The following is a 27,210-nucleotide window of genomic DNA, read 5'->3' as shown; positions in this document are numbered from 1 at the left end:
ACTATGTCTCCCGGCTGGCCTGGGAACGCCTCGGTGTCCCCCCGGAAGAGCTGGAGGAAGTGTCTGGGGAGAGGGAAGTCTGGGCATCCCTGCTTAGACTGCTGCCCCCGCGACCCGGCCCCGGATGAAGCGGAAGAAGATGATGATGATGGTGTATATTTGTTGAGAGGGCTGATCTGTAAATGGTGGTCTTGAGCTCTGTTTGACTTAATTAAGCTAAAATAAAAGTCAAATATAAAGTGTACAAAACATGTTCTTCCCTATATTCAGTATATTTAACACAAATAATCAATCATTCACATGTCGTGCAGGGATATTTGATATTGGAAGTGTATGTACATAATCTCTTCTTCAAATTAACCATATTAGACTATGTACATTTATGAAAACGATGTTTTCCGGAAAAAAAATGAATTCCCTACATCGTAAAAGTTATAAAACAGACTTTCACACAGATAGAGATATATTCTGATGTCAAAAATACACTTAACTTAAGATGGAAATATATATAACATATTTTCCTTAGTGAGGACCTGCCTAAAAGCCTCGAGGGGACAATTTTGCAGTTGTTGCTATCCTTGTTGGGACTATACTAAAATACTTTTAGTATAGATGTGTGTATGAAATGGAGGTAAAAGGTTGACTGTTTTAAATTGAACCCAAATACATATGTCGGTGTGCGCTTGTTTTTATTCTCCTCATGTCCACGCAGATGGTGAGTATTCGTCGCGTGACTGGTCAGAAGAACCCGGCGGAGATGACGTACTACGTTCAGCTGAACGGTCAGCCGTTGCCGGGCACGTCGGCCGCCAAGGTCCTGAACACGGTGGACTCGCAGACCATGGCCCTCACATTGGGCTACTTCGTTCAGCTGCAGGCCGAGCGTACGTTCTGTGTACCTCCTCTTGTGGGCGGGTGGATGAAAGAACAGATGAAAGAAAGGGTGGGCGGGTTGGAGGATGCTTCGGAGTGTGGATGGATGAATGGATGGATGGTTTCATGGACATTTGGGTTGATGGATGTTTATGAACAGATTTACACAATATAAGCTGATGAGCCTAAACATGATGAATACTGTTGATCATCATCTAACAAGGGCACATGTCAAGGTGTGGTTAGATTAGACGGTAAGCAAACAATCAGTTCTCATAGTCAACTTGTTGGATGTAGGAGAAATGGGCGACTTGAGTAAAGACCTGAGTGACTTTGACACGGGACAAATTGTTACGGCCGGACGACTGGGTCAGAGCATCTCTGAAATGTCAAGGCTTGTGGGGCGTCCCCGGTCAGCAGTGGTCAGTACCTACCTACTGACAATAGTCCAAAGAGGGACAAACCAGAAAAACGGTAACTGGGTGTTTCGGGCACCCTAGGCTCATCGATGCGCGAGGGCCATGAAGGCTATCCTGTCTGGTCTGAACCGACAGAAGGTCCACTGGAGCGCAAGTCACAGAGAATGTTAATGATGGTTACGGGAGGAATGTGTCACAACACACAGTGCATCACACCCTGCTGTGTATGAGGCTGCGTAGCTGCAGACCGGTCAGAGGGCCCATGATGACCCCTGTCCACCATTGAAAGCGCCCACAATGGGCACATGAGTGACGGAACTGGACCTTGGAGCAGTGGAAGAAGGTCGCCTGGCCCGATGAGTCACGTTTTACATCACGTGGACGGCTGTGCGTGTGTCCACCGTGTGCCTGTGGAAGTGATGGCACCAGGATGCACTGTGGGTAGAGGACAAGCTGGTGGAGGGAGTGTGATGCCCTGGGCAATGTCCTGCTGGGAAACCCTGGGTCCGGGGATTCATGTGGACTACAATTTGTCACACGTGCCACCTAACTATACATTGTTGCAGACCAGGTACACCCCTTCATGGCAATAGTATAGCATGATGGCCTTGGCTTCTTTCAGCAGGATAGTGCGCCCTGCCACACTGCACAAATTAATCGGGAATGGTGTGAGGAACATGATGAAGAGTTCAAGTTGTTGCCCTTGCCTCCAAATTCCCCAGATCTCGGTCCAATTGAGCATATGTGGGATGTGCTGGACAAACAAGTCTGATCCATGGAGGCCCCACCTCACAACTTACAGGATCTGGAGCATCTGCTGATGTCTCTCATGGTGTCCATGCCTCGGCGGGACGATGCTCTTTTGGCAGCACACAGGACCAACAGCATATTAGGCAGGTGGTCAGGATGTTTTGGCTCATCATTGAGTTTTGAGTTAAAATAACCAACACTACACTCTTCTGCAAAAAATATAGTGGTAATGATATAGAAAGATTAGGACTTTCCTCAAAGTTAGAAAAGAGTAAGTATTGTATTACCCCAAAGGGAGACAGAGGAATTGGACAGTAGGAAATAACTCAAGGTTTACAGGCTGAGACAATGCCGTGCAGAGGGAGTGCATGTCTAATGGAGGAGGGTCTGGTGAAGTGTGATGAGACAATATAAGTGTGTAAGAGAGGGAGCGATGTTCCTGCTGAGAAAGACTGAGAAAGGTAGAGACAATCCTCTGCTAATCTCCCAGATCAGCTCCAGGCAGAATACTGTTTGAGCTGCTCTACACTCACACTGTGAATGTACACTCACAGAGACAGCGAGATTGGCAAAGAGAGGAGAGAAGGAGGGGGGGGGGGCAGAAAGAGAGGCACAGGGAGATGCACAGAGTGAGAGAGGCACAGAGAGATGCACAGAGTGAGAGAGGCACAGAGAGATGCACAGAGTGAGAGAGGCACAGAGAGATGCACAGAGTGAGATAGGCACAGAGAGATGCACAGAGTGAGATAGGCACAGAGAGATGCACAGAGTGAGAGAGATATCTGTAACGGCATCTTTGGCTACCTGAAACAGGGCATCTCAGCTACCTATAGGGCATCTTGGCTACATTGGTAGGGCATCTCGGCTACATTGGTAGGTCATCTCGGCTACTCGGTAGGGCATCTCGGCTATAGGGCCTCTTTGCACTCTGGACTTAGAAATATCTCTCATTCATGTCAATGTGCCATTACAGCATGAAAAAATACACATATGACCAAACATTATTCCTTGTAAGATTACATATCTCTCCTGTCTATTTGTAATGATGCCCTGTAACTACCAACCATTAAAACTTGAAATCTGTAATACAATTAAACAAAAACTCATTGACTCTATTAACCTAACCCTAATTCACAAAACAAAATTGATGTTAATAGATATTATAGAAAATTATATGAGGTGGTATTTGAAGTGGAGAGGACAAAAACCTACCTTCATTGCTGTTAGAACCATGTCTTATCATTCCTATAGGGCCATTACCATAAATAACCCTGACTAGAAAAAACTGCCAATGCTGCAAAAACAACAATTGGCAACATTTGGAAGTAATGGCAAAAGTAGCTTACCTTTAACCTGTTCAATACCCAAGATAATGTAACAAATCTACAAATTCGTTATTTGGGAGTATTAAATCCAGCAACATCACACTAATATCTATAGGTTGGAACCAGATCAGACAATATTACGGAGGAATTCTTTAGTTATAGATCCTGAAAATTAACCCGCAAAGCATTCTTATGGAATGACCCCTGACCTCTGTGTAAAATAGGAAAGCTTGGGAGTTGACACTATTGCTTAGAATATGTCACTTGGAAACAAGTATTGAAGGAGTAGCTTGTGTAGTTGACAATTTAAAAGTTCCAAACTGTTATCTATTGTTATTTTGGTATGGTTGCATGTTTAGTGCGGTCTCAGCTAGTCAACATTGTATATACATCTTGATAAATATTTAAAGACATTTTAGCTTAGCCACTTCACCCATTTCTTCAGACATCGCCCACTGTTGACATATCCAATGCACCAGTCTCACCAGTCTCAACTGTTAAGAGGTCAGGGGTTGTTCAATATGAATGAATTGAACAATTTCAATGGTAATTTGCAGGATCAATAACATCAAAATTCCACAGTAATATTGACTCATACTGTAATATCTTGTAGATACAAGTGTCTAGTAAATAGGTTACCAGGTTGGAAATGTTATCTATTGTTGTTTTTGCTGCATTCTCTGCTTTGTGCATTTAGGGACATTTATGGTGTGGGTTAAGAGAGGTCTCCTAGAGGCCCTATTTGGTTGTAAAGGTATGATTATCTGAGAACATTAAAATGATGTTGTTTACATTTACACTTCTCATGCTATGTCATAGCATGTTCTAAATCATTTATCAATATACAGCTGGAAAAATAGAGTTAAGATATTGTTTTAGATCATTTTGTGAAATAGAGTTAGGGTTAGAATTTAGAGAGGTCTCAAAGAGGCCCTATTGGGATGTAAACGGATGATTATCAGACAAAAACAACTAAAATACGAAACAGGTAACTTTCATTCACACTTTACATTGTGTATAATAACAAATTCTACACCAAACATTAAACCTAATTTAGAGAAAACACAGTTTAGACATAGTTTTAGTTAATTTTGTAAAACAGCGTTAGGGTTATGGTCTCCAAGACGCTCTGTTTTCCTAAATTTAGTTATTTTCACTATATTTTTCATAATATAACAAACTTCTACAGTTGTTTGTAATGAATATGGATTGTATCTATTTATTTCCTCTAATAAGTTAATCAATTCCCACAACAGGGAATTGATTAGTTGTAGGTAGTTATAGTTTGAAATGATCATAAATAAATGACATAACATTGTAAAACTGCATGCAACTAACAGGAGAGTTCTAAGGAACATGCTGGCAAAGTTAGAAATGTGTGACAGCATCAGGTCATGAACATTTCTTATCCACCTTTGCAAATTGTCTTCGAACATCAGATGGATGTACAATCAAGAAATCTACCGAGATTATTTCCCCCTGTTTGAGACAAAAACAAATTACAATGGAGAGAATGAGAGAGAACAATCTTATTACTAGCTAGCCAGTTATGATCCCTCAAAGACTGAAAAAAAACCTATAATTCTCTCTTTTTTAGATATTGCAATAAGATAGGCTACCTGTCTCTAGGCTACCTGTCTCCAGTGTTTTCGTTATAAAATGTAACATTTTACAGATTATACCAAAAATTACTGTTTGTAGCATTGAAAATGAAAGGGGACGTTGATAGTTAATTTATGAAAAAAATATAGAATTGACATATTTATTCAAGAGAGAGATGGTAACCTAGAGGCCCTACAATACTTCTAAAGAGGCACAGAGAGAGAGATAGAGAGAGAGAGAGAGAGAGAGAGAGAGAGAGAGAGGGGAGAGAAGCACAGAGAGAGGAGAGAGGCACAGAGATAGGGGAGAGAAGGAGAGAGGCACAGAGTGAGTGAGAGGCACAGAGAGAGAGAGAGAGAGAGAGGAGAGAAGCACAGAGAGAGGAGAGAGAAGGAGAGAGGCACAGAGAGGCGCAGAGAAAGAGGCAGGAGAGAGAGGCACAGAGAGGCGCAGAGAAAGAGGCAGGAGAGAGAGGCACAGAGTGAGAAGCATAGAAAGAGAGAAGCATTGGGAGAGAGAGAGGAAAGAGGGAGAGTGTAAGAGCAAGAAAAGAAAGACATACAAAAGAAGGGCAGAAAGCGAGAGATTGAATTGATTTGTGTGTGTTTCACTCTACGTTCATATTCTCATAAAATTCCTTCATACTCTGTACTAAAGCACGCACAGATCTATCTGAGCTGAGTGTGTTTGAGTCAGTGTGGGTGGATGTGCTGTCTCTCTGTGTTTTAGATACAGAACGACGGCTTCCTATTGTACTCTCACAGAAGTAGGCAGAGTAGTCACCTGCCTCAAGCAGCATACACATACATCATTACTCACAATTGCCCAGTTGTTTGTGGAGTGTATTTTGAGCATTTAATTAAGTATTGCTCTCATGTGGCTGCTGCTGACAAAAGGATTGAAAAAGCCACGAGAAGTGAAAGAATAGTCCTGTGCACTGACAAAGGTGGACTGCCTGGGTGATTTTTGCAAGACGTCTTCATCGTCGGTGCCGAACATGTCTCACTGCAGACAAATGAACCATTGTGTAAAGTAGAAATCCACGCTGAATGTGTTTTAATGGAAGAATCTGCCGTGGTGAGAGTTTGTCCATAAAGCCTCGTGAAACGAGGGAATGTGGTGTGATGTATGCTTTGAAGGAGTCTTCCTGTGTGTCTTCCTATATAGCTGTTGTGAAGAATCCTCCAAACAACCTGTGGATAATCGCCGCGGTGCTGGCCCCCATCGCCGTGGTAACCCTCATCATCATCATCATCACCACGGTGCTCTGCCGCAAGAACAAGAGTGACTTCAAAGCTGACGCCATGGGCAACCTTAACCCCCGTGTCAAGGTGGGCACACACATACGCGCATACAAAACCACACACAAATGCAGATTAAACCTTGGGTACACTGCTATTTTTTGGTTGCATTGAATGGATTCCGCTAACCCCAAAAATCAAGCCTTTTTTAGGTTAAGATCAATAAATGATCTGTAATTGCAGTGAAAGGATTTTCATTAGGAGGTTAAGTAGATTTATTTTATTTTTATAAGTGAAATCTAGCAGAATATTAAAAAATGTATAAGCCAAAGATCAAACCTTTAGAAAGATATGGGGGGAAGGAAATGTATGAGGAAATCTTGATGTGACTTTGACACCGCCTCTCTTGTTTTTCAGACAGCTTATAGGAGGGACGTCACAGGGTATTACCATCAGGTACCTATCGCATTCCTCCCTGTTGTCTGTCATCCCTGTTGTCTGTCATCCCTGTTGTCTGTCATCCCTGTTGTCTGTCATTCTTCTGGGAACTGTGGCAGTTGCCAGATCTCCACATGTTCACATGAATATTTGAAGTTTGTGGTGGTAAGTTTCTGTCAGGCGATAAGTTGGCCAGGCATTACGTTTATTGTCACCTGCTCATATTTTACATGGTTTATTTTAGGGCTGAAACCGATTAAGGTTTTGAAGTGCAATTAATGGCATGAAATTCTATTGCAGGGATAGATATAGGGCAGAATTTCTCATTTGATTTGCACTGTTGCCGCAGTACATGTGCCTTAAAGACTGCATCTTAGAATGCTAAACCACCCTAGTACGAACACCGGAATACAATTTCCTCCTTGTTGGACTATTGGACATTGGCAATTGGGTGCATTCCACACAAGGTCATTTCTATTGATGTTTGTTTTCTTCAAGAGCCTGTGCTTTTTTTTTTTTGAGTACAGCCTACATTGAGCATGTAGGCTGTACTTTAGTTTGCCAGTAACAAACTAAAAACTAAACAAGCTGCTATTTGATCAATGCACCTTTTGAATCTGTCCGACCTTTTTCTATGTGTAACCTGTAGTGTCATGTAGTGTCATTTGATGTTTATTCTATGTTCCCTTGTGCAGTATTTAGTGTATGTTTGTTTGTATTTATGTTCTACATTACTTACGTGGTTCTGCGTTTTATTTCATCATCCAGACATGTATTGTCTTTGGCCAGGTCACTGAAGGTTCTCAATTAATGCAGAGAGAATCTATGCCCCAATAGTACGTTTCTAATGGTCAAATAAACATGACCAATAGTACGTTTCTAATGGTCAAATAAATATGACCAATAGTCGGATACACGTTTTTGCTCAACAAACATCCCTAAAATGATACTTGATAAACGTCTTGCGTTAATATGTTTTTAAGCAGTTAGCTTTGACAGTCTGTCTGCACTGCTAGAGAAATAATCCATTATTTCATTTTATAACCCAGAGCAAAGGAATGAGATTTAATAATAGTGAAACCATTGTTTAAAAAAAGGGATTGAAAAGCACACGTACCTAGGGGAGAATTTGTGTGTAGACCAGTCTTAATAGCAACTTTATAGTTCTGTGATTAGAACTGTACAATTATTATTCCCACACCAGCAAGAAATGCAACCTACTCTGACCCCTGGATACAAGGTAATGTGCTCCGAGTCAGAAACGTGGGGAAATAATTAGACCTAGTTATTTTTGAATGGGCGGACAGTAAACTAAATGATATCAGTCATGCGAGATCAGGTAGACAGGGGCCTACAATATCAGCAGGCAGCAGACTTGTCCGTGTCAATCCAATTTGGCTTTCTGTAGGCTAGGACAGGGAATGGAATCCAATGTGCCTGTTAGGGTTTAGGTTCAATCTGGTAATCAAATATACAAGAGACTACGGTTGCTTTCAGACAACATTTAAAAGGTTATTGGATGGAACATTTGTCTAATGAGCTTAATCACCAAACATGTTGTTGTAAAAAGGTCCATCCATTTTCAAATGTCCAAAGAAATGCAGATCTGAACACTAACATAGATTTAATTACCCGTCGATGAGTATTTCCATTTTGAAAGGTTAGTCATAAAAAAGCATGGCTCCCTTTTTCTGTTCCAAAGCAACCTCGTCTGTAATATTTTTTCACTCCTTTTACAGCAAATATTTAACCTGAATTTCACAGCAAATATTTAACCTGAATTCACCTCATTCTGGGCCTCAGCCATCCCAAAATGTGATGATCTACACTCAGAGCCTATAACAGGGGCCTATTTATCTGCTGCCCTTGAAAAACTATGAACTACACTTGCAGAGGAACTGCAGATGGCTCATTGCTGAAATAGTAGCTAAAATCACCACATCTACTTCACATATAGCCAAAGAATCAGTGATCTCGAAAGGAAACACTTTAGCGTGAGTCGATGCATTGGAGAAAGAGTGTTCTGATTTGGAGAGAGTTCACAGGGTGCCAACGGCTGAATCTGTGAACTTGGATGGCCGTTTAATAATCTAAGAGTGACAGGCGTCTCAGAATCACTTGGGACACTTTCCTTTCTGAGCAAGACAGTTAACCCTTTTTGCTCCTCCACCCTTGTAGCATCCTCTGCAGGTTGTTGCTGTAAATAAGAAATTACTTAACGTACAAGGTTAAATCATGGTAAAAGTAAAAAACCGGGCAAGCCTAGTTCAGCCGGACCGCAATAGAAAGTATTGTCCTTGTGAGATTTTAACCCGGGTCACGCACATGAGAGGCTGTGTCACTAACCACTACACCACAGAGGCACTACGTTTTGGTGTAGTGTAGGCTGACACATGGGTGTCAGTATAGCCTCTTGTGTCTATGAAATTATCTTTTGCCACTGGCCGTTGTAACAGCTAATTGACCATTCGTGAATGATATTGATACAGTCAAACTGACTAACGTTTCTTACTAAGTTTACCTCCACCACAAATAGCGTCTATGAACTGTTAGCTTTTGCCACTGGGCATTTGAACAGCTTATTAGCCAGTAATAGGCTTCACCAGTACCTACTAAATTACTGGAATGGTCATAAGAATAGAGCAATTGCTAGCAAGTCTGTCAAAGCTATTTCATTTCATGGCATACAAAAATACTTTATTCTTTCATTCGTGAATTACATTAATACAATAACTATCAAGAAAGGTGACGATAACTAACTTTTTCATCAAGTGAAACAGCGAGAGAATCGTGAACAAAATAAATGTTGTTGTTCACAATAAATTCGAGCTAGAGCCTTCCACATGAGAGGCATAACGCCACGGCATTACGCATTTCACCAGTCGCTAAACACTATTGAGCATTGTGTTAAACTGACTAACGTTTCTTATTAAGTTTACCTCCACCACAAATTGCGTCTATGAACTGTTAGCTTTCTGACACTGGGTTTGATATCGCTCTCCAAAATGTATTGGTTTTTCTCCTGATCTCATGATGCACATGTTCAAGGCACCCTGTGCCAGAGGCAGCAAAGCAACCCAAAAACATCCCTGAACCCCGTCCATGTCTGACTGTGGGGAAGGTGTTCTTTCCCAACATCTTTTAGCAGTGTGTCTCCTACTATAAAGCCTCCTGCCACTGTTGTGGAGAACCAAGTCCACAACGACTAAAACAAAAAGCACTTCAACTCAGGAACTTGTGAATCCAATAGACGTTTATGAAAATCATAGAAGAGTGACAGACATTAAAGCCCTTCTACAGATACACCCAAATTCTAAGTCCGGGACCGTGGCTTTTATACCAAATCTTCAAACATCACACCATATGACCATCACCTTTGGAAGTCCCCTTTAAGGCGGGGTTTATCTCTTGCCCCCCTATCTTTATACCAAATCTTCAAATATCACGCCATCTGACCAACCATCACGCCATCTGACCATCCTTCTTTGGAAGTTCGCTTTTGGGCGGAGTTTACCTCTTGCCCCTCATCACTTCCTGAGTGTCCTTAACTTAACTTGAAGATCTCATGGTTCATGTTGGGGTCACACTTTCATTGAACTCAAAAAGCCCTACATTTCAGGGCCATGAATATCTGGACACAGGATGCTGTTCTGCTGAATTGCACTATTACTGATAAACCCCTACGGAGCGTTAGGACCAATTGCCCCAATCTCAAGGCCACATGGTTTCTGAGGCCTTTCTGTCTGTGTGCGTGGACTGCATCATCTAAGAACTCATAGTGTTTTTTGGATCACTCGTTAATATATTCCCTAAAACGTGTGCTTATGCATGCATATTGATATATTCATAAAACGTGTGATTATAAATGTAGTTTATAGAAAATTCCCTCACACCACTGAGTTTGGCAACAGATGGAATGAGTTAAAACTTGTGTCTTTAAGTCAGCTGACATCTGTGCTGCTGTTAATCAAGGAGCTTTCTCTGCCATTCGAACAATCCTCTGATGCGATCTTTCATCACGTTTTCTCTAGCGGTCACATCCAGGGAGATTGGCCACTGTGACATAAAGCCCTTGTTATCATTACTTAGTGGAAACAGGAACGTCAAGGTATCTGAAGATGGACCCCGGACACGTCTGACCTCGTCAGACTATTTACATTGACACAACACAAAAGAATGAGTCATGTTTATATTGCAGGCACCAGAATCTCATCACATGTGAGTTTAAGTCCTAAGAGAAGGAGAACTGCCTGTTTGAAATCAATTATTTCTAACTGCTTCTAGGTGCCAAGGTGCCAATAATATAGTCCAGATCATTTCAGTATTTCTTTGTGGAATAAGTTAAGATGTATGGCATTGGCATCAGTGTGACAATATAAAGTTTGCATATCATCAGACCTGTAAACAGAATGGACTGGGTGTTCATGCATGTGAAAATAGGTCTTGGCTTTGCAAGTCTTTTCAGTGAATGTTTTTTAGTGACTCTGTTTACCTAAATTAGTCTAATCAATTATTTTCCAAAAAGCATGCTCCAATGGGCTACGTTTTATCCTGCCTAATTATCAAGGGTAATTGACGTAGAGGAATGAATTGGCACATTGACTCCTGTTTTATTCTGCTTTGTGAAGCTACATATATTTTATTATAGGCTTTCTAATGCAGTTTATGAAAAGACACCTGGCTAATGGAAACTGCTAAGGTGCAAAATAAAATTAATGTAAACTTTTGAATTACATTTTTTAGGTACATTTGTGAGACTTTGTCTGAGCTCTGAGTTGTGTGTTGACTAGGAGAGTGTACTGTAGGGTTGAGGGATGTTTCACTGGCATACTAATTAGACACTTCGGGATGCCGATATGCTGTAGTAAATTAGAGATTTGACTAATATGTTAATGCCATCCCATCCATACCTTGTGTGTTTTATGGAGAGAATTAAAGATGCACAGTAATACATTTTTAACTACACTTACCAGCCCAAACCTAGTTGTTGTGCGCGCGCACACACACAGACACACAACACATGCACACAAACACACAATATGTATATGTTTCTATGTCAGGGATATATAGTGTAGTGGAGAGTTTGGCAGAGATCAATAAAACGGCTGCTGACCTAATATAGAGAACTTAATCCCAGTTCGTTTAAATGCTAATAGGGAAGCTTCAACATGCAAGATATGCAATACTGAGGAGACTCACACACTATTGCATTGATGGGTGTATTGGTTTCGGTAACATTGTGTGTTCAAAACAAGCATATTGTGCATATTGTTTGTACAAGGTGTTAGATTCTGTCCATCTGTGATCCATGAACAAAATGAATGCAACCGGAAGTCAGGGGAGAGCCTTTATTCAGCATGAGGTTTACAATGATAACCTTCCATAGTTCTTTCATTGTTCTTTCCAAATGCTTACAATGTAAACACAGTCATATATACCAGGACACACAGGAGGTGGTCAGTGTTCATAGCCAACCATTACACAGACTATTATAAGAAATAGTTTATCCTACAAAATACCCTTGTATGGTGTATTCCAACCTATGACCCAAGGGTCTATTCAGAGAGTCCTATGGCAGTCACATACACAGTTCCTAACAGGTGGTATGGACAGGGTGTTTGGGACTCATAAGTAATGGGACATCACATTTCCTAACTAGTGTCCTCCATACAAAGATAGTTAGTACTCTCATACATTGTGTCAAGCTTAATTCAATTACTTTCATGCTCAATATCTATCAAAGGTCAGATATTCCCATCTGAATTGAATAGAAGTAGGTTAGCAGGACCAATAATGACTCTTCTGGTTTGGTATACATTATAAACACACACAGACAGATGATACCTATACTAACACACATGACTAAATTCTGTGTATAATTACATTTACTCTCACTGGTAATCTATTAAAACTAATTTGTCTTTGTTTTCAGCTGTTATCGCTGTTCTGACCTACTTCACCAGCACATTTTGATCTGCAGTTGTATATTGGTTTGATTGTCTTTTAAGATCAGTGATTCACTGCTATGGTATTACACATATCAGCTTAGGATAGTCAGGGCACATTGCCGCGCGGTACCTGATGCACCACTGTGTTCACCAATTCAAATGCCGGTGCCGATCGGTAACCTGGTCTTGTGCTTCAGCGACCCATCGTGATCGGTTGGTGTTTTGGCAGGGTGGATACTCCCCTGGCTAATTAGGTTCCAGCGAATACTTCCAGGTTGAGCAAGCATTGTGATAACTAGCATAACTAATAGTGTGATAACTAGCATAGCTAGCAGTGTGATAACTAGCATAGCTAGCAGTGTAATAACTAGCATAGCTAGCAGTGTGATAACTAGCATAGCTAGCAGTGTGATAACTAGCATAGCTAGCAGTGTGATAACTAGCATAGCTAGCAGTGTGATAACTAGCATAGCTAGCAGGGTTAACTAGCAGAACCGCTTGGCTAGATGTCATTCAGCGGACGCAAGTCTCCAAAGCCAGCTGAGAGTTAGCAAGCAAGTTTATTCATACAGCACAATTCATACATCGAAGCAATTCAATGTGCTTTACAAAGAACAAGAAAAAAATATAAAAATACAATAACTGCAAAACGGTTACTGCAAAAAAATACAGTTACTGCAATGATGCCACACCGTCGTCGCAAGTTGGACGTTCAAAACACTTGGGGAGGGGAGAAAAGGGGCTGAAATACTTACATGCCAACACAGGACCATCAACAGCTGCTATAAGGCAAATTTAGAGTGCAGGAATATTCCCAAATGGGAGGTTTTGTTGAAATGATGTGATGGAGATGGAATAACAAGGAGGACGTGCATAAATGAGTTGTGGGTGTGCATGTATGAATGTGTCTGTATGATTGCTGTGGTCTATTTGCAGTACTCTAACTTTCATCACTAGATCAATGATAGAAGATCTTTTTCCTCTGGACCTTTTACTCGGTCTGTTGGCTTTTATCTCTGCACCATCAGAAAGTGTGTGCAATATACTGAGGTTGAAACTGTTGAGGCAGAAACTGTAAAATGTGCTGGGGACCCTGAGTAGCATAGCCTAAAGGGTGGAGCTTGTCAGAAAGACAATACCTTGATGATCTCACATGGGTGTTTTAGGGTACATTCCAGAGGAGAAAAACACACTGGAAAACAAAGTGTTAATTTCTAATATATTAAACCAACACATTTTTCCCATTTGTGTTTTTTGTCAGCAAATATTGCCTTTGCATCATTATGGCTTAAACATTACTGTTCCCACAATTTGTATTAATATATTTTAGATGTGTTTTAGCATAGGTTTTGTGGAAACACACTACATGCACTGGCTTCAGAAAGTATTCACACCCCGTCACTTTGTCCATTTAGTTGTTAGACAGATTTAGTTTATAATTGATTAAATATATTTTTTTTGCCATCAATCTGTACACCCCATAATGAAAAGCGAAAATATGTTTTTTTTTTATCAATTGAAAATTTAAATATATCTTGTACCTAACAGGTTTTCAGATCCTTTTGCCATGACTCCAGCTACAGCTTTAGTAGTGATTGTAGCTTATTGGGTGTCTGCCTTACACATCTAGATTTGGGGGCTTTCTCAGATCCTTCCTTGCAGATGCTCTCAAGCTCTGTCAAGTTTGGAGGGGAGTTTTAATGAACGTCAATCTCCAATTTCTTCCTCAGGTTCTTCATGGAAGGTCTGTAAGTCTGGGCCCTTTTTCTGGGCCAGTCAAGGACTTTCACATTGTTGTTCTGAAGCCATTCCAGAATTGATTTGGCTGTACAGTATGCTTGGTGTCATTGTCCTATTCAAATGGAAGCTTTTTACCCCAGTCTTAGGTCATTTGTGCTCTGAACCAAGTTCTCATCAAGTGTTTGCATGCCTTTGTCTCCATTCATTGTTCCCTCTCTATCCTATCTTGTCACACAGCCCTGCAACCTGAAAAGCCTGCCTATACCATGTTGCCACTGCCATGCTTTACATCAGCAAAGTGCCTGGTTTTCACCAGATATAGCACATTCAGGACCAAGAGTATGCTTTTTGTCTCATCAGACAACAGAATATGATCTTAGAAAGTGTAAAACTTGGCAGTGCTTCTTGGCAGATGTATATCATGCAGATGTATATCATGTCTCTCTAAAATAAAACAATCTGAGGTTTCAAACAAATACAACCTTGTCTTGTTACAACCCCATGTCGTGATTAGATGTGGGAAAGAAATCATAAAAGTTTCATAAGTTGTATATACAGCTTTTTGGTAAGAAACTTTTCTTCTGCCTCATTTACTCTGTGATGTTGTGCTCTGTGTGTGTGTGTGTGTGTGTATAAAATACAATTTTGCCCCTGCTGTTTCTATAATAATATAGACATCTAGAAATCCCACTGTGTCTCTCTGCTCAGAGTTTTAGAAAGTTTGACTATATTAGAATGTTTTGATCTTTGAATCTCATTTTCGAACTGCTCTCTGTGATTCAGATATTAGACATTAACCGGTGAGAGTGAGATCAAAGAAGTGTTATTAAAAACAGTTTATAGGGTTCACGACACAGGGCGGATATGTCCCATAAGTGTTCTCCAAAGTTTTTTTAGGAATTTAGCAGTGTCTCTATGAATGTATATATGGATGTATACAGTACCAGTCAAACCTTTGGAATGGGTGTGTCCAAATGTTTGACTGGTACTGTATATAAGCAATAAGGCACAAGGAGGTATGGTATATGGCCAATATACTGTACCACACCCCCTCATGCCTAGCTTCCAGCCAATCAACATTCAGGATTCAGAACCACCCAGTTTATAAATAAATATCGTCATTTCGGTCATTTTACTGAAATGTCATACTGTTTGATATTTTATACAAAAAATTCTGACAACTGAAAATCTATTACTGTATGGTGATATTAGTTTCTGAAATATGTACTGTATGTCCATATACAGTGTTTTAATGTGCCGTGTGCGTGTGACCGTGTGTGCTGTGCCTGCGTACATGACCTTTCACATCTCCCCTTACTCCCTCTGTCCCAACAGCCTGTTCAGGGGTTTGACTATGCCAAGCAGCACCTGGGCCGCGTGCCGGGTGGAGAGGAGGACACCCTCCCGGTGACCCAGGACACCCTGGTGCTGCCTCTGCCCGTCCGGGACGCCCCCCTCTCCCTCTCCCTGGAAAAGGCTCTGCAGCAGGACGGCACGGCCAACAAGAAGACCCTCTGCTCCGACATACGCAAAAGGTACCGGAGTCGCATCCACCTCACGGGGCCGTGCAGAGGGTGTTGTGAGGATGTGTCAGTAAACTCACAACAAACTCACAGGAAATCAGTTGTCATGTTGCTGAGCTGTATTAGCTAACTGTATTCCTGTTGAGGAAAGAGGATGCTTACTCAGCTTGCCTGTGACTGGCCAGTAGCTAAGCTGCATTCACATCTGACTGTTTTTTTGGTGAAACATTCAGAAGGAAGATTTCTCATGAATACCTTTACTTATTTTGCCTGTGTTGAAGGAATTTCTCTAACGAATTTCCAAATAAATGTATTAGTCAAGATGGCCCTGTGGTAAAATCCTGAGGGCTACATTAAACACTTAAGCACTAGGCTGCTATTTTGGATGTGCCGATGATGTCATAGCTGTGCTGTCTCTTTACCTCATTTCAGCTTATGTCCTACTTTGCTTCTTGCTTTGAACTGGAGTTAGCTTGACCTTCATAAAAACAAATACATTAATAACTCCACTCTAATGCACCACAGAGATACTTTGCAGTCGTGTTTGCATGTTGTGTGTGATTACACTGTATCCGTTTTCTCTGATTAAAGACATTTTGCCTTTGCCAGATTTAGATCTGACACCAAGCAAAACATCCAGGTGTGATGTTAAACCACCAATTACATTTCGAATGAAGACAAACAGCAGATTTGACTGCATCGTTCACATGCTCATCCACGGTTCACATGCTCATCCACGGTTCACATGCTTAACCACGGTTCACATGCTTATTCATGGTTCACATGCTTATTCACGGTTAACATGCTTATCCACGGTTCACATGCTTATTCACGGTTAACATGCTCATCCACGGTTCACATGCTTATTCACGGTTCACATGCTTATTCACGGTTAACATGCTTATTCACGGTTCACATGCTCATCCACGGTTCACATGCTCATCCACGGTTCACATGCTTATCCACGGTTAACATGCTTATCCACGGTTCACATGCTTATTCACGGTTAACATGCTTATCCACGGTTCACATGCTTATTCACGGTTCACATGCTTATTCACGGTTAACATGCTTATCCACGGTTCACATGCTTATTCACGGTTCACATGCTTATTCACGGGTTAACATGCTCATCCACGGTTCACATGCTTATCCACGGTGACCTGCACATTGACATTCATAAAAGAGGTGGTGTACTGGGTTCCTCCTCAGGTTGACTCAGATCACAACCATTCCTTGGGTGTAATTGGCACAGACCAGTGAAGTGAAAAACATTCCCAAATCAGCGCTTATAAAAAGCAGCCATGATAGAATACTGAGAAAGAACCCTTCAGTACCATTCAAATTCATCAACACCCAGATGAAAGTTATAGAACAAACACACACACCCCACACGCTGCTATTTTAAATTGCCTGCCAGCTCTTTTCTTTTAATCAAGTGCCTGTTGGTGTTAAATTCAGATTGGATTACATGTGAAGGTTCAGCCTTTGCCTTTGCTACTGTAATGGAGGCATTTGTCGACTGCTCTCCAAGGAAACTTTTAGTGGATCGTCTGTGAACAACTGAGGATGAATACCTCCAGCCTATTAGATAGCTTCCCCTAGAAGGTGAAAGGGGGGCGGCTATTTCTGCCCGGCTTGTCTGTGACCTAGCTGTTTTCATATCAACTGACCATTTTCTGCAAACTCTCTACAAACATTGTTTGTTTCGCGGTCCACAAATCCTTGTGGCTGTGAAGATGCATCCCCACGTTCTGTCCATCCTGCCAGTGCCATTAATCCAGGCACAGAGGTCCAGCAAAGGGCTGTCATTGTTCTGCTGGCTTTGTGTCTAGTATTCAGATGATTACCGGACAGCACTGTCTCGCTTTGACGTTACTGCCACCTCCTCAGTCCCCCACAGCAAGGTTCTGATAAAATCAAATAAGAACATTTCTGTCAAGCTTTTTGAAGCTGACTGGGCCGCAACAGTTGAGACCCACATTTATGTCCAAGGAGTGTCACGCACGCACATACACACACACACACAACCATACACACACACCTTACATAAGGCCTAGGATTGTCTGGTCCGAGTTGGATATTAAGCAGTCAGTACTTGAAATTGTCCTCTGTATGGCTCAGTGGTTTTAAACTGACTCTGGTGTTGGGCTTAATGTCTTAGCTGTAATTCTGCTGTTATGGCCAGTGGGTTGTGACTAATAGTTCTGTTGACAGAAGCTGGAGAGACCTTGTTTGTGATGGGCTGGGTTGTCACAGCCACAGGCAGGGCACAGATAAAACCCAGCTGTGTCCATATCTGTGGAGCACAATGGTCAGAACAGGTACTGTAACAGTTAACATGAGTAAGGGACGGGGAGGGGGCGGGAGGGGCGACGGGTCCTTAGAGGGAAAAGATGACATAACGGTTCTCCCATCGGAGGGCTCACCGCCTCTCTTGTGTTGCCATGGTTACCCGCAGCAGGTTGCCGAGCGAGGACAGTTCCGTCATCAGCAACGAATCAGGGAAGCTCAACTCGAACAGGGGCTCGGCACCGCAGAAAGTCACAGCGCAGCAGAAACCGACAAAGGAGGAGACGCGCCAGAGGAACGGTGAGAACAGTGAAGTAATTCACACAAAAACACAGGCGCATGCCTGAATGTAGTCTGCATACGCATGTACAAAACAGCCACACAGACCCCAGCATGTACAGGCACAGATTTACCTGTTGGACCATCTCTGTCATCTCTTTCGCTCTTTCTCCCTCTTTCTTTTTTTCTCTCCCTTTCATCTTTCTCTCTCTCTTTTCTCCATCTTTTCTCATGCACACATGCAGACATGATCACCTTTACGTGGTGTTTCTCTGGCTCTCTGTTTGTCACTGATCTTGCTTTCAATCTAGCATTCATTTGCTCTCTTACACACACTGACACACGCACACACACACACACATGTTCAGTTACACACACACGCACACACACTGCAGCTGTTTTTATAGCCATAAAGGTATCAACTCAGCAGTAACCACAGAGATGGACCAGATGAATATCTATGACACAGATACTCAGCTGACATGATACAGTCTGTCAGAGTGGCTTCCAGTGACACACAAACACAGACAGAGTCAGACAGACAGACAAACAGACAGAGAGACAGACAGGGAGACAGACAGAGACAGACAAAGAGACAGAGACAGACAGAGAGACAGACAGACAAACAGACAGAGAGACAGACAGAGACAGAGAACGAGAAAGACAGAGACAGACAGAGACAGACAAACAGACAGACAAACAGACAGACAAACAGACAGAGAGAGAGACAGGGAGACAGACAGAGACAGACAAAGAGACAGAGACAGACAGAGAGACAGACAGAGAGACAGACAGACAGAGACAGACAGACAGAGACAGACAGACAAACAGACAGAGAGACAGACAGAGACAGAGAATGAGAAAGACAGAGAGACAGACAGAGACAGATAGACAGATAGACAGACAGAGAGACAGACAGAGACAGACAAAGTGACAGAGACAGGCAGAGAGACAGACAGACAGGCAGACAGAGACAGACAGAGAGACAGACAGAGACTGACAAACAGACAGAAACAGACCGTGACAGACAGAGAGACAGACAGACACACAGAGACAGACAGAGAGACAGAAAAACAGACAGACAGAGACAGACTCAGACATACATTAAGAGTTGTTTTTCAAAATGACAATTGGGACTTGCCCAAGGACATTGGAGCAATGGACAGGTCCAAATCCTTCATATAAACTGAACTCTATGATTCAGTGTAAGCAGAAGGGGCCTCAATGACCCAGTGGCACATAAGATGTACAAAGTTATGAGCTCAATATATCCATCATGGATGCGTAATGGAAATACAGGCTCCAAATGGAATCAATCTGGATATAGTTGTGACAAGGGTTACACAGTATCATGGATCACAAGGCCAAATTGAATTGCATCGTGCCAACTGATGCCTCCCTCCCGGACAACTTCAACAGATTCTATGTATACTCGCTTAGAGGTGGACAAGAATGAGCCAACCAGGAGAGAGTGTCTTTTCCTCTATGAAACGGGTACCTTTGCTATCCAAGGCTGATTTCAGGCACACTCTGAATGGAGTGAAGAATCCCAAAGCCGCCAACCCAGCCGGCATCCCCGGTCCTGTCCAAACAGCTGGCTGGCGTTGCCCACAGGGGTTTGTCCTCAGCCCTTTGCTTTATTCTCCCACAGCTGTGTGGCCCCGCAGGACACAAACCCCGTTATCCAGTTTGTAGACGCCACGGTTGTTGACGACCTCTCCCTCAACCACAGCAAGACCACCGAGGAGAATGTTCACTTTAGGACCCGGAGGTGGGATCCTCATCTACTGAACAACGGTAAAAAGAATCCCTGGTTATCAGTTCCTCTGTATCTACAGAAGAATGTTCGCCCCAGTGATGTTGTCTAGGAGGTGAAACAACAGCCCTAACACCAGTGCCTCGCTGAGGCCGTTCTCACACCCATCCAGGACATCTGTCTGAAGTGGTAGGCTGATGAAGGCCGGCAGCATTATCAAGGAGCCCACACGCCCCAGTCTTGCAGTGTTTATCTGCTTACGGCTGGAAAGACAGGGTCTGTCTCAGAGCCTGAGATCCCATACTAACCGGCTCAGAGGCAGGCATCTGTTTGCAAGCCTTTCGACTACTCAGCAATTTAACAAGACTGACTGATCACAAAAGCGCCCACCACACACATACATACATTCTTATATTCATGACTGCTGTATCCTGAGCCTAACTGAGCTAAATACTGAAACTTAACAGCCACGTCCAAAACCTCTCTGTCTTGTCTTACATGCTCCATTTTTGTTGTTTTGATAGCATAAAAGGATGAAAGCGTTCATTGCCCATCCATTTGTCTTCTGGGAATTATATGTTTCATCCCGAGTGAACAAATGGGGATTTTTGTTATTGGTCTCGACTAGTTATGTTACAGAATACTTGCATCACTTTTCTACATTAGTTCTGGAAGGTTTGAAGTAATGGTAATTTAATTCAAATACAGACACTTGATCTGGTATTGTTAGATAAGTTTTATTGTAATTGAAAAAACTGGAATTGAATGCCCTCCCACTGCTGTTGGATAAACAGAGAATGTCCAAACTCAGTCTCCTTCATCTATCATAGGCAAGATTCCTGTGCCTGAGAGGCATTGGCCAGTGCTCTGCGATAGACTGCTTTGTCTGCCAGTTTATCTGTGACAAAGTTCCCTGCTGCTCGAAGGAGTGTCACAGTGTCACTCACGGAGATTTGACCGTGAATGTGTGTGTATGATGGAGTGTGTGTAAATGGCCCATTGGGCGAGTGTCCAAACACTGTGTGTGTATTAACTACGTGCTTTTCATCCAGATCTCTATGACACCTCGTCTGGCTCTCTGCAGCTGATTTCCATAAAGCCCATGACGGCCCCGCCCACCTACTCACACCCCGCCTCCTCTGAACGCAGCCAAGACTCGGCCATTCTAAATGGAAATGGAGAAGTGAGTCATTCATACACACACACACACTGAAACTCACACACGCACGTACGTTTCTTACGTGTGTCCCTGTGCTTTCTCTTCCTCCCCCTGTGCCTCCCTCCAGGTGAACCTAGCTCTGAAACAGAAGTCGGACATAGAACACTACCGAAACAAACTGAGGCTGAAGGCTCGGAGGAAAGGCTACTATGACTTCCCTTCAGATGGCAGTGGGAGTACCAGCAGGGTGTTGGCACAGAGACATGGGCACCAGAGGGCACTAGGGGAGCATGGCAGACCACTGGAGCCTGATGAAGACCACGCATCCACCTTCGTCAAGTCCCGCGTGAGGTACAAGAGGGGCAGGGGGGGGGTTCCTGAGAGTCCTTTGGCTGCTGAAATGCTCACTTTGATTGTCCGGGCTTTAGGAGACACATTTTATTATATGTTCATACACAGCCCTGGTGGGCTGATAGGACAGTATGGATCCTATATCTTTACCCAGATGAACATTTATATTTGTCTGTTATAGTCAGCAGAAAGTGGGCCAAAGTCTTCATCCCACTTGAACAGGCTACAATTCCAGAGGTATTATTGTATGTTGTTATTTTTACCTTATAGTATGGGCAAAACAAACACATACACTCACCTAAAGGATTATTAGGAACACCATACTAATACTGTGTTTGACCCCCTTTTGCCATCAGAACTGCCTTAATTCTACGTGGCATTGATTCAACAAGGTGCTGAAAGCATTCTTTAGAAATGTTGGCCCATATTGATAGGATAGCATCTTGCAGTTGATGGAGATTTGTGGGATGCACATCCAGGGCACGAAGGTCCCGTTCCACCACATCCCAAAGATGCTCTATTGGGTTGAGATCTGGTAACTGTGGGGGCCATTTCAGTACAGTGAACTCATTGTCATGTTCAAGAAACCAATTTGAAATGATTTGAGCTTTGTGACATGGTGCATTATCCTGTTTGAAGTAGCCATCAGAGGATGGGAACATGGTGGTCATAAAGGGATGGACATGGTCAGAAACAATGCTCAGGTAGGCCATGGCATTTAAAGATGCCCAATTGGCACTAAGGGACCTAAAGTGTGCCAAGTAAACATCCCCCACACCATTACACCACCAGCCTGCACAGTGGTAACAAGGCATGATGGATCCATGTACTCATTCTGTTTATGCCAAATTCTGACTCTACCATCTGAATGTCTCAACAAAAATCAAAACTCATCAGACCAGGCAACATTCTTCCAGTCTTCAACTGTCCAATTTTGGTGAGCTTGTGCAAATTGTAGCCTCTTTTTCCTATTTGTAGTGGAGATGAGTGGTACCCGGTGGGGTCTTCTGCTGTTGTAGCCCATCTGCCTCAAGGTTTCTTGAACATGACAATGAGTTCACTGTACTGAAATGGCCCCCACAGTCACCAGATCTCAACCCAATAGAGCATCTTTGGGATGTGGTGGAACGGGAGCTTTGTGCCCTGGATGTGCATCCCACAAATCTCCATCAACTGCAAGATGCTATCCTATCAATATGGGCCAACATTTCTAAAGAATGCTTTCAGCACCTTGTTGAATCAATGCCACGTAGAATTAAGGCAGTTCTGAAGGCGAAATGGGGTTAGTATGGTGTTCCTTATAATCCTTTAGGTGAGTGTATGTACTAAACTCATGTCCTAACCCTGACTAGATGTTTCATTTCAGAAGTCCCTCCTTTATGACTTTGAAGGGCCCTGATTAGCTCTCCCTTGTGTCTGTCAGACCCTCACTGGCCAGTTAGTCTGTCATCAGGTCCATTGTGTCTAGTCAGACCCCCCACCCCCGTTTAAAATGCTGTTTCAGCGCTGTATGAGTATGGCAGTTTAATTGTTTCATTATCATCTTTCTCTGATCCAGCGAAGGAACCCATCAGGCCTCTCTAATCAGACTAAACCCCTCCTATCTCCAGGGTGCTGCTGGGCTCTTGTCCCCAGTTCTCTGGGTCTCTGCTCTAATATGGATATAAGAGGATTTGGTGTACTTGGCTGAAAGCATAGGAGCCCAGAGGGGCTTCTCCAATGGGCCGGCTCTGTCCAGTTCTGCCTCGGTATCATTCACTATAGATGTCCTGTAGGCGGTAAGAGAAATTGCTCACATATGGGCAAACAGAGTATTTTGTATGTTGAAATAAAACTCAAAATACATTTCCTAAGTATTGTATTCATATAATTAGAATTATTCAGGATCAGAAGATTCCAGAGTTGATGATGGCAGCAAACCTTTTTTTTTGAGACATCGACACCTTCGAGGGAAAGCGTTCAATTTAACAGGTCCATCTTAGGATCCATTTATTTGAATATGTATTTTTGTCATGTGATGCTTTATTTAAGTCTAAATTTGAGTTTTAAGAACTTCTGTTGAGTGGCACACTCCCTCTCTTCCAATGGCATCAGTAAGATGGAATTTCAGATCTACGAGGACGGAGCAAATCAGAGATATTCCTTGCGAGCTTCAGCCAATTCAAACCACTGAGTTTGGTGCATATGATTAAAGGCTGTTCCAGTTACCTATACCTGCAAAAGTAGACCTACAGTAGACCTATGCTAACGTTGTTCTTATCTTCATCTGCAAACTGTTGGCTGTGAAGATTCCTTTGAATTGTATTGTTTGGTGTCCTGTCAGCCAACAGTTTTTCAGATGACACCAAGAATGCATCCTCTTGCCTAACCACATTGCGTATTCAGTTAGGATGTGACACTTCAATCGACAGGTTTATGTGTTTGTATAATCCTCTACTTTGTGTCAAGTCAATTTTTTGACTTAAGGATCAACAGTGGAACATTTTGGCATATTCTAATAATTCACTGTGCGTGGGGATTAGATCTCGCCTCCCTGGTCTAAACACTTTAATAGATCATGACACCAGTTAGTGACAACAGGAAGTGGTCCGTTACAGTTTGAACAAATGCCTGTTATTAATACAGTATGCACACATTGTATTATCATACATTGTGTTATAAGCATTCTTAGAATCGTCAGTGGGGTTTTTTTTACGTTGAAGGCTCTGTGTTTTTTGACTGTGAGGACCAGGGTATGCTCTTACTGTGGGTTACACTATGTCCACCTGCAGGGGGCAGTGTTACAGTTCTTTTTGACAGTCGGTCCAAAGTCCAGAGGATTTCTATCCACCGTGGAGGAACTTGAAAGACACTTGCCATCAATATCAATCAGATGATGAATTACGTCTACTTGAAGAAATCCATCGCTCTGGCAAGCATTTCCATAGCTATACCAGCTATAGGAACTTCAATCTCACAAAAACAACTATTGTCAATATTTATTCACAGTAGGTAGTGCCTGCCAAATAGGTTTTTATATGCAGAGTAATGAATGCAAATAAATCTTTGCGGAACCTATTGCTTTTTAATTTGAACAAACATGACTGAATTGACATATCTGGAACCTATGTCTTGCTTTAGCATAGTGTTCATCTGATGTAGAGAAGCTCAAGATCTACTATTTTGGCCATAACACATAACACTTTTTGCCACAATAATCTAAAACACAACATGCACTACCTTTAGATTTGCTCTGTAAATGTGAACCGGCGTGACTTGTCACATGCAAGCACTTTTATGTACACAATTTACTGTTTGTTATTATTATTATTGCTATTGTTTTCTATGTATATGTTTGGCCCTTTCCCATTTCATGATATTCAGTTTGTAATTATGGCCTTGCCTCATTGCAAAAAACTCTATCATAGGTTTAGTGGAGTCGAAGAATGAGCCGTGTTCACTCCATCAGGCTACTGATGAAGGGCAAATTTCCCGGCCAACATATGCCCCCTCAGCATCTCCTAGCAACTGTTAAAATGCCTCTACCAGGATTTGAACTCATTGCTCTCTGTTTGTTTATTTTTATCATTTTTCTTGTGTTGTCGAGCAGAAAGAATTTCGATGTCTGGTTTACCATGTATATCCTGCGCATAAAACTAATACAAACCTTTAAGTAATAAAACCTTAAACTGTTACGTATCCTCATCAAGGACGGTCATGAATATTAGCTTTCTAAACTTGAACAATGGTAAACTTCCAATGACAAAGTTTATGGGACATTTAAGTTCTTTTCAGAAATGCCTTTGTATTTGTGGAGAAAATTATATTTGTATGGTAGGATGGATGAAAAATGTATTACTCTGTTGATGTTAGCATAGGGATACTCCACTCCACACCTCTGTCCTTCTCCTCAACTCCCCTTTCACATTTAGGAAGGAGGTACTCAAAGCTCTATCAAGTCACTTCATCTGCCAGCAATGTGTAGCACCCAACTAGCTGATGCCCAGCCACTGAGCCAGAACACCCACTGCACGCACAGCCTGTGGTTAAGGGTTAGTCAGAGGTGGAGAGGTCAGGGGTGATACATGCCAACTTGGAATGGGGGAGATGAATAGGCGTCCTGATGGAACAAGAGCCAGGCAATGTGCTTTTACAGTAAGTGCTCTGGGATTTTAGTGACAATGCAGATTCCCACTTGTTTTCTTTAATGCCCTGTGGCGTTGGGCTTTGATGCTGTGTGTATGAGTGTGTGTTTGTTTGTGTGTGTGTGTCTGTTTGTGTTCACTGGCGCGTAAACCACTGCGTTACAAATGTGAAAGTAAATGTGTGTGTGTTTGCAATTGGGAGTGCATCTCTGTGTGAGGGCATCTCTCCAATAGATACCCACTAGACAGGCAGTGACATCACCCTCAGCCAGCTGACAGGGCTCTGATGATTGGTCAGACAGGGCTCCCAGAGCATGTTCACTGACAGGCATGGTGTTCAACAGAACGCACGTTGTGGCTTGGCGCTGACGTGTATTTCCTTCACGCCAGGGCCCTCATCGTGCCCTTGTCCTCAATGGTTGCTGGCAGCTGCGATTAGAGAGCACAGGATTACGTCCAATTAATCTGGCAGAGGAGATATTCTTTTCAGGCTTGTTCATGAGGACACGGTCGCTGGCGGTGTTGCAGGGAAAGGGTTTATGATGACTGTGCTTTTTCCCGACTTTCTCCTTCTAAACTGCACTCATCAAGGCAGTCGTGTATAAGCACCAGCACGTCTAATGGTTGATCACTCTGACCTTTCCAACATTTCTCGTCTGTGATTGGCAGGCCCTCCCAGGTAAGGCACCCGACGTATCGGAGCAGGCAGAGCCTGAACAGCCCGAGTCCCGGGGGAACTGAAATGGACCTGCTGGTGATGAGAGAGAGGCCCAGGAGAGGCATCAGGAACAGCGGCTACGATGTGAGTCGGACTCCCCTAACTCTACGGGGCCGTGACCCTTGCCCTACTGACCTTAGCCCCCTGTTTTAAAACACACCACGGAAACAAGGGGAAGAGTCTGAAGTCTTCGCCATTTAACACGCACAGTGATGTATCAGAAGTAGACAATGTCATGCCGGCCTGTGGGCGAGACAGTCATTCTTTAATGTCAGCCTTTGATTTGGCCCGCCTGTTATACCAGGACCAGGGTTGTACATTTTTGTTCTAGTCGTTAGGGAAGCTTAATTAAAGCATATTTCAGTGTTGCTGTATTTACTTGTGGTGTTAACATATCACATGTGCCATCCAAAATGGGACATTTTTCATGGGAATTTTGACTTCTCCTGGTTGTAAATGAACCACAGTGAATTCACAGCAGTGTCTAGATCGTGGTGTATTGAGGAATCGTCATAAGCAGCTGTTGTTTTGCAATTTCAACAAGACTAGCTAGCTAGCGAGCTTCTGAGAATCAAAAAAAATTGGACCGCCCCATTTTTAACACTTACCTTTGAGGGAGGGAACAGGGCTCCTGTCTTTACAAAACCAGAATACATTTCTCAACCTGGGTGT

General features: G+C 42.6%; 1 protein-coding gene across 6 annotated transcripts in view; it reads left to right on the top strand.

The window, feature by feature from the left end:
- Window positions 1-27,210, top strand: part of kiaa1549lb (KIAA1549-like b) — a 103,076-nt gene that overhangs the window by 56,785 nt on the left and 19,081 nt on the right. For 5 of the 6 annotated variants that reach the window (XM_034287714.1, XM_034287713.1, XM_034287705.1 and 2 more), the window contains 8 exons: window positions 713-884; window positions 6,137-6,300; window positions 6,628-6,666; window positions 15,672-15,871; window positions 18,321-18,451; window positions 21,239-21,369; window positions 21,473-21,696; window positions 26,490-26,622. In XM_034287714.1, coding sequence (XP_034143605.1) covers window positions 713-884; window positions 6,137-6,300; window positions 6,628-6,666; window positions 15,672-15,871; window positions 18,321-18,451; window positions 21,239-21,369; window positions 21,473-21,696; window positions 26,490-26,622 — 1,194 coding nt within the window. The remainder of the gene's footprint in view (window positions 1-712; window positions 885-6,136; window positions 6,301-6,627; window positions 6,667-15,671; window positions 15,872-18,320; window positions 18,452-21,238; window positions 21,370-21,472; window positions 21,697-26,489; window positions 26,623-27,210) is intronic. The other variant, XM_034287706.1, reaches the window with a different exon arrangement.

The sequence above is a fragment of the Esox lucius genome, chromosome 2 (genome assembly GCF_011004845.1).
Source record: "Esox lucius isolate fEsoLuc1 chromosome 2, fEsoLuc1.pri, whole genome shotgun sequence".
In the NCBI taxonomy this organism is placed as follows: domain Eukaryota; kingdom Metazoa; phylum Chordata; class Actinopteri; order Esociformes; family Esocidae; genus Esox; species Esox lucius.
This window is presented reverse-complemented; position numbering and strand designations above follow the sequence as displayed.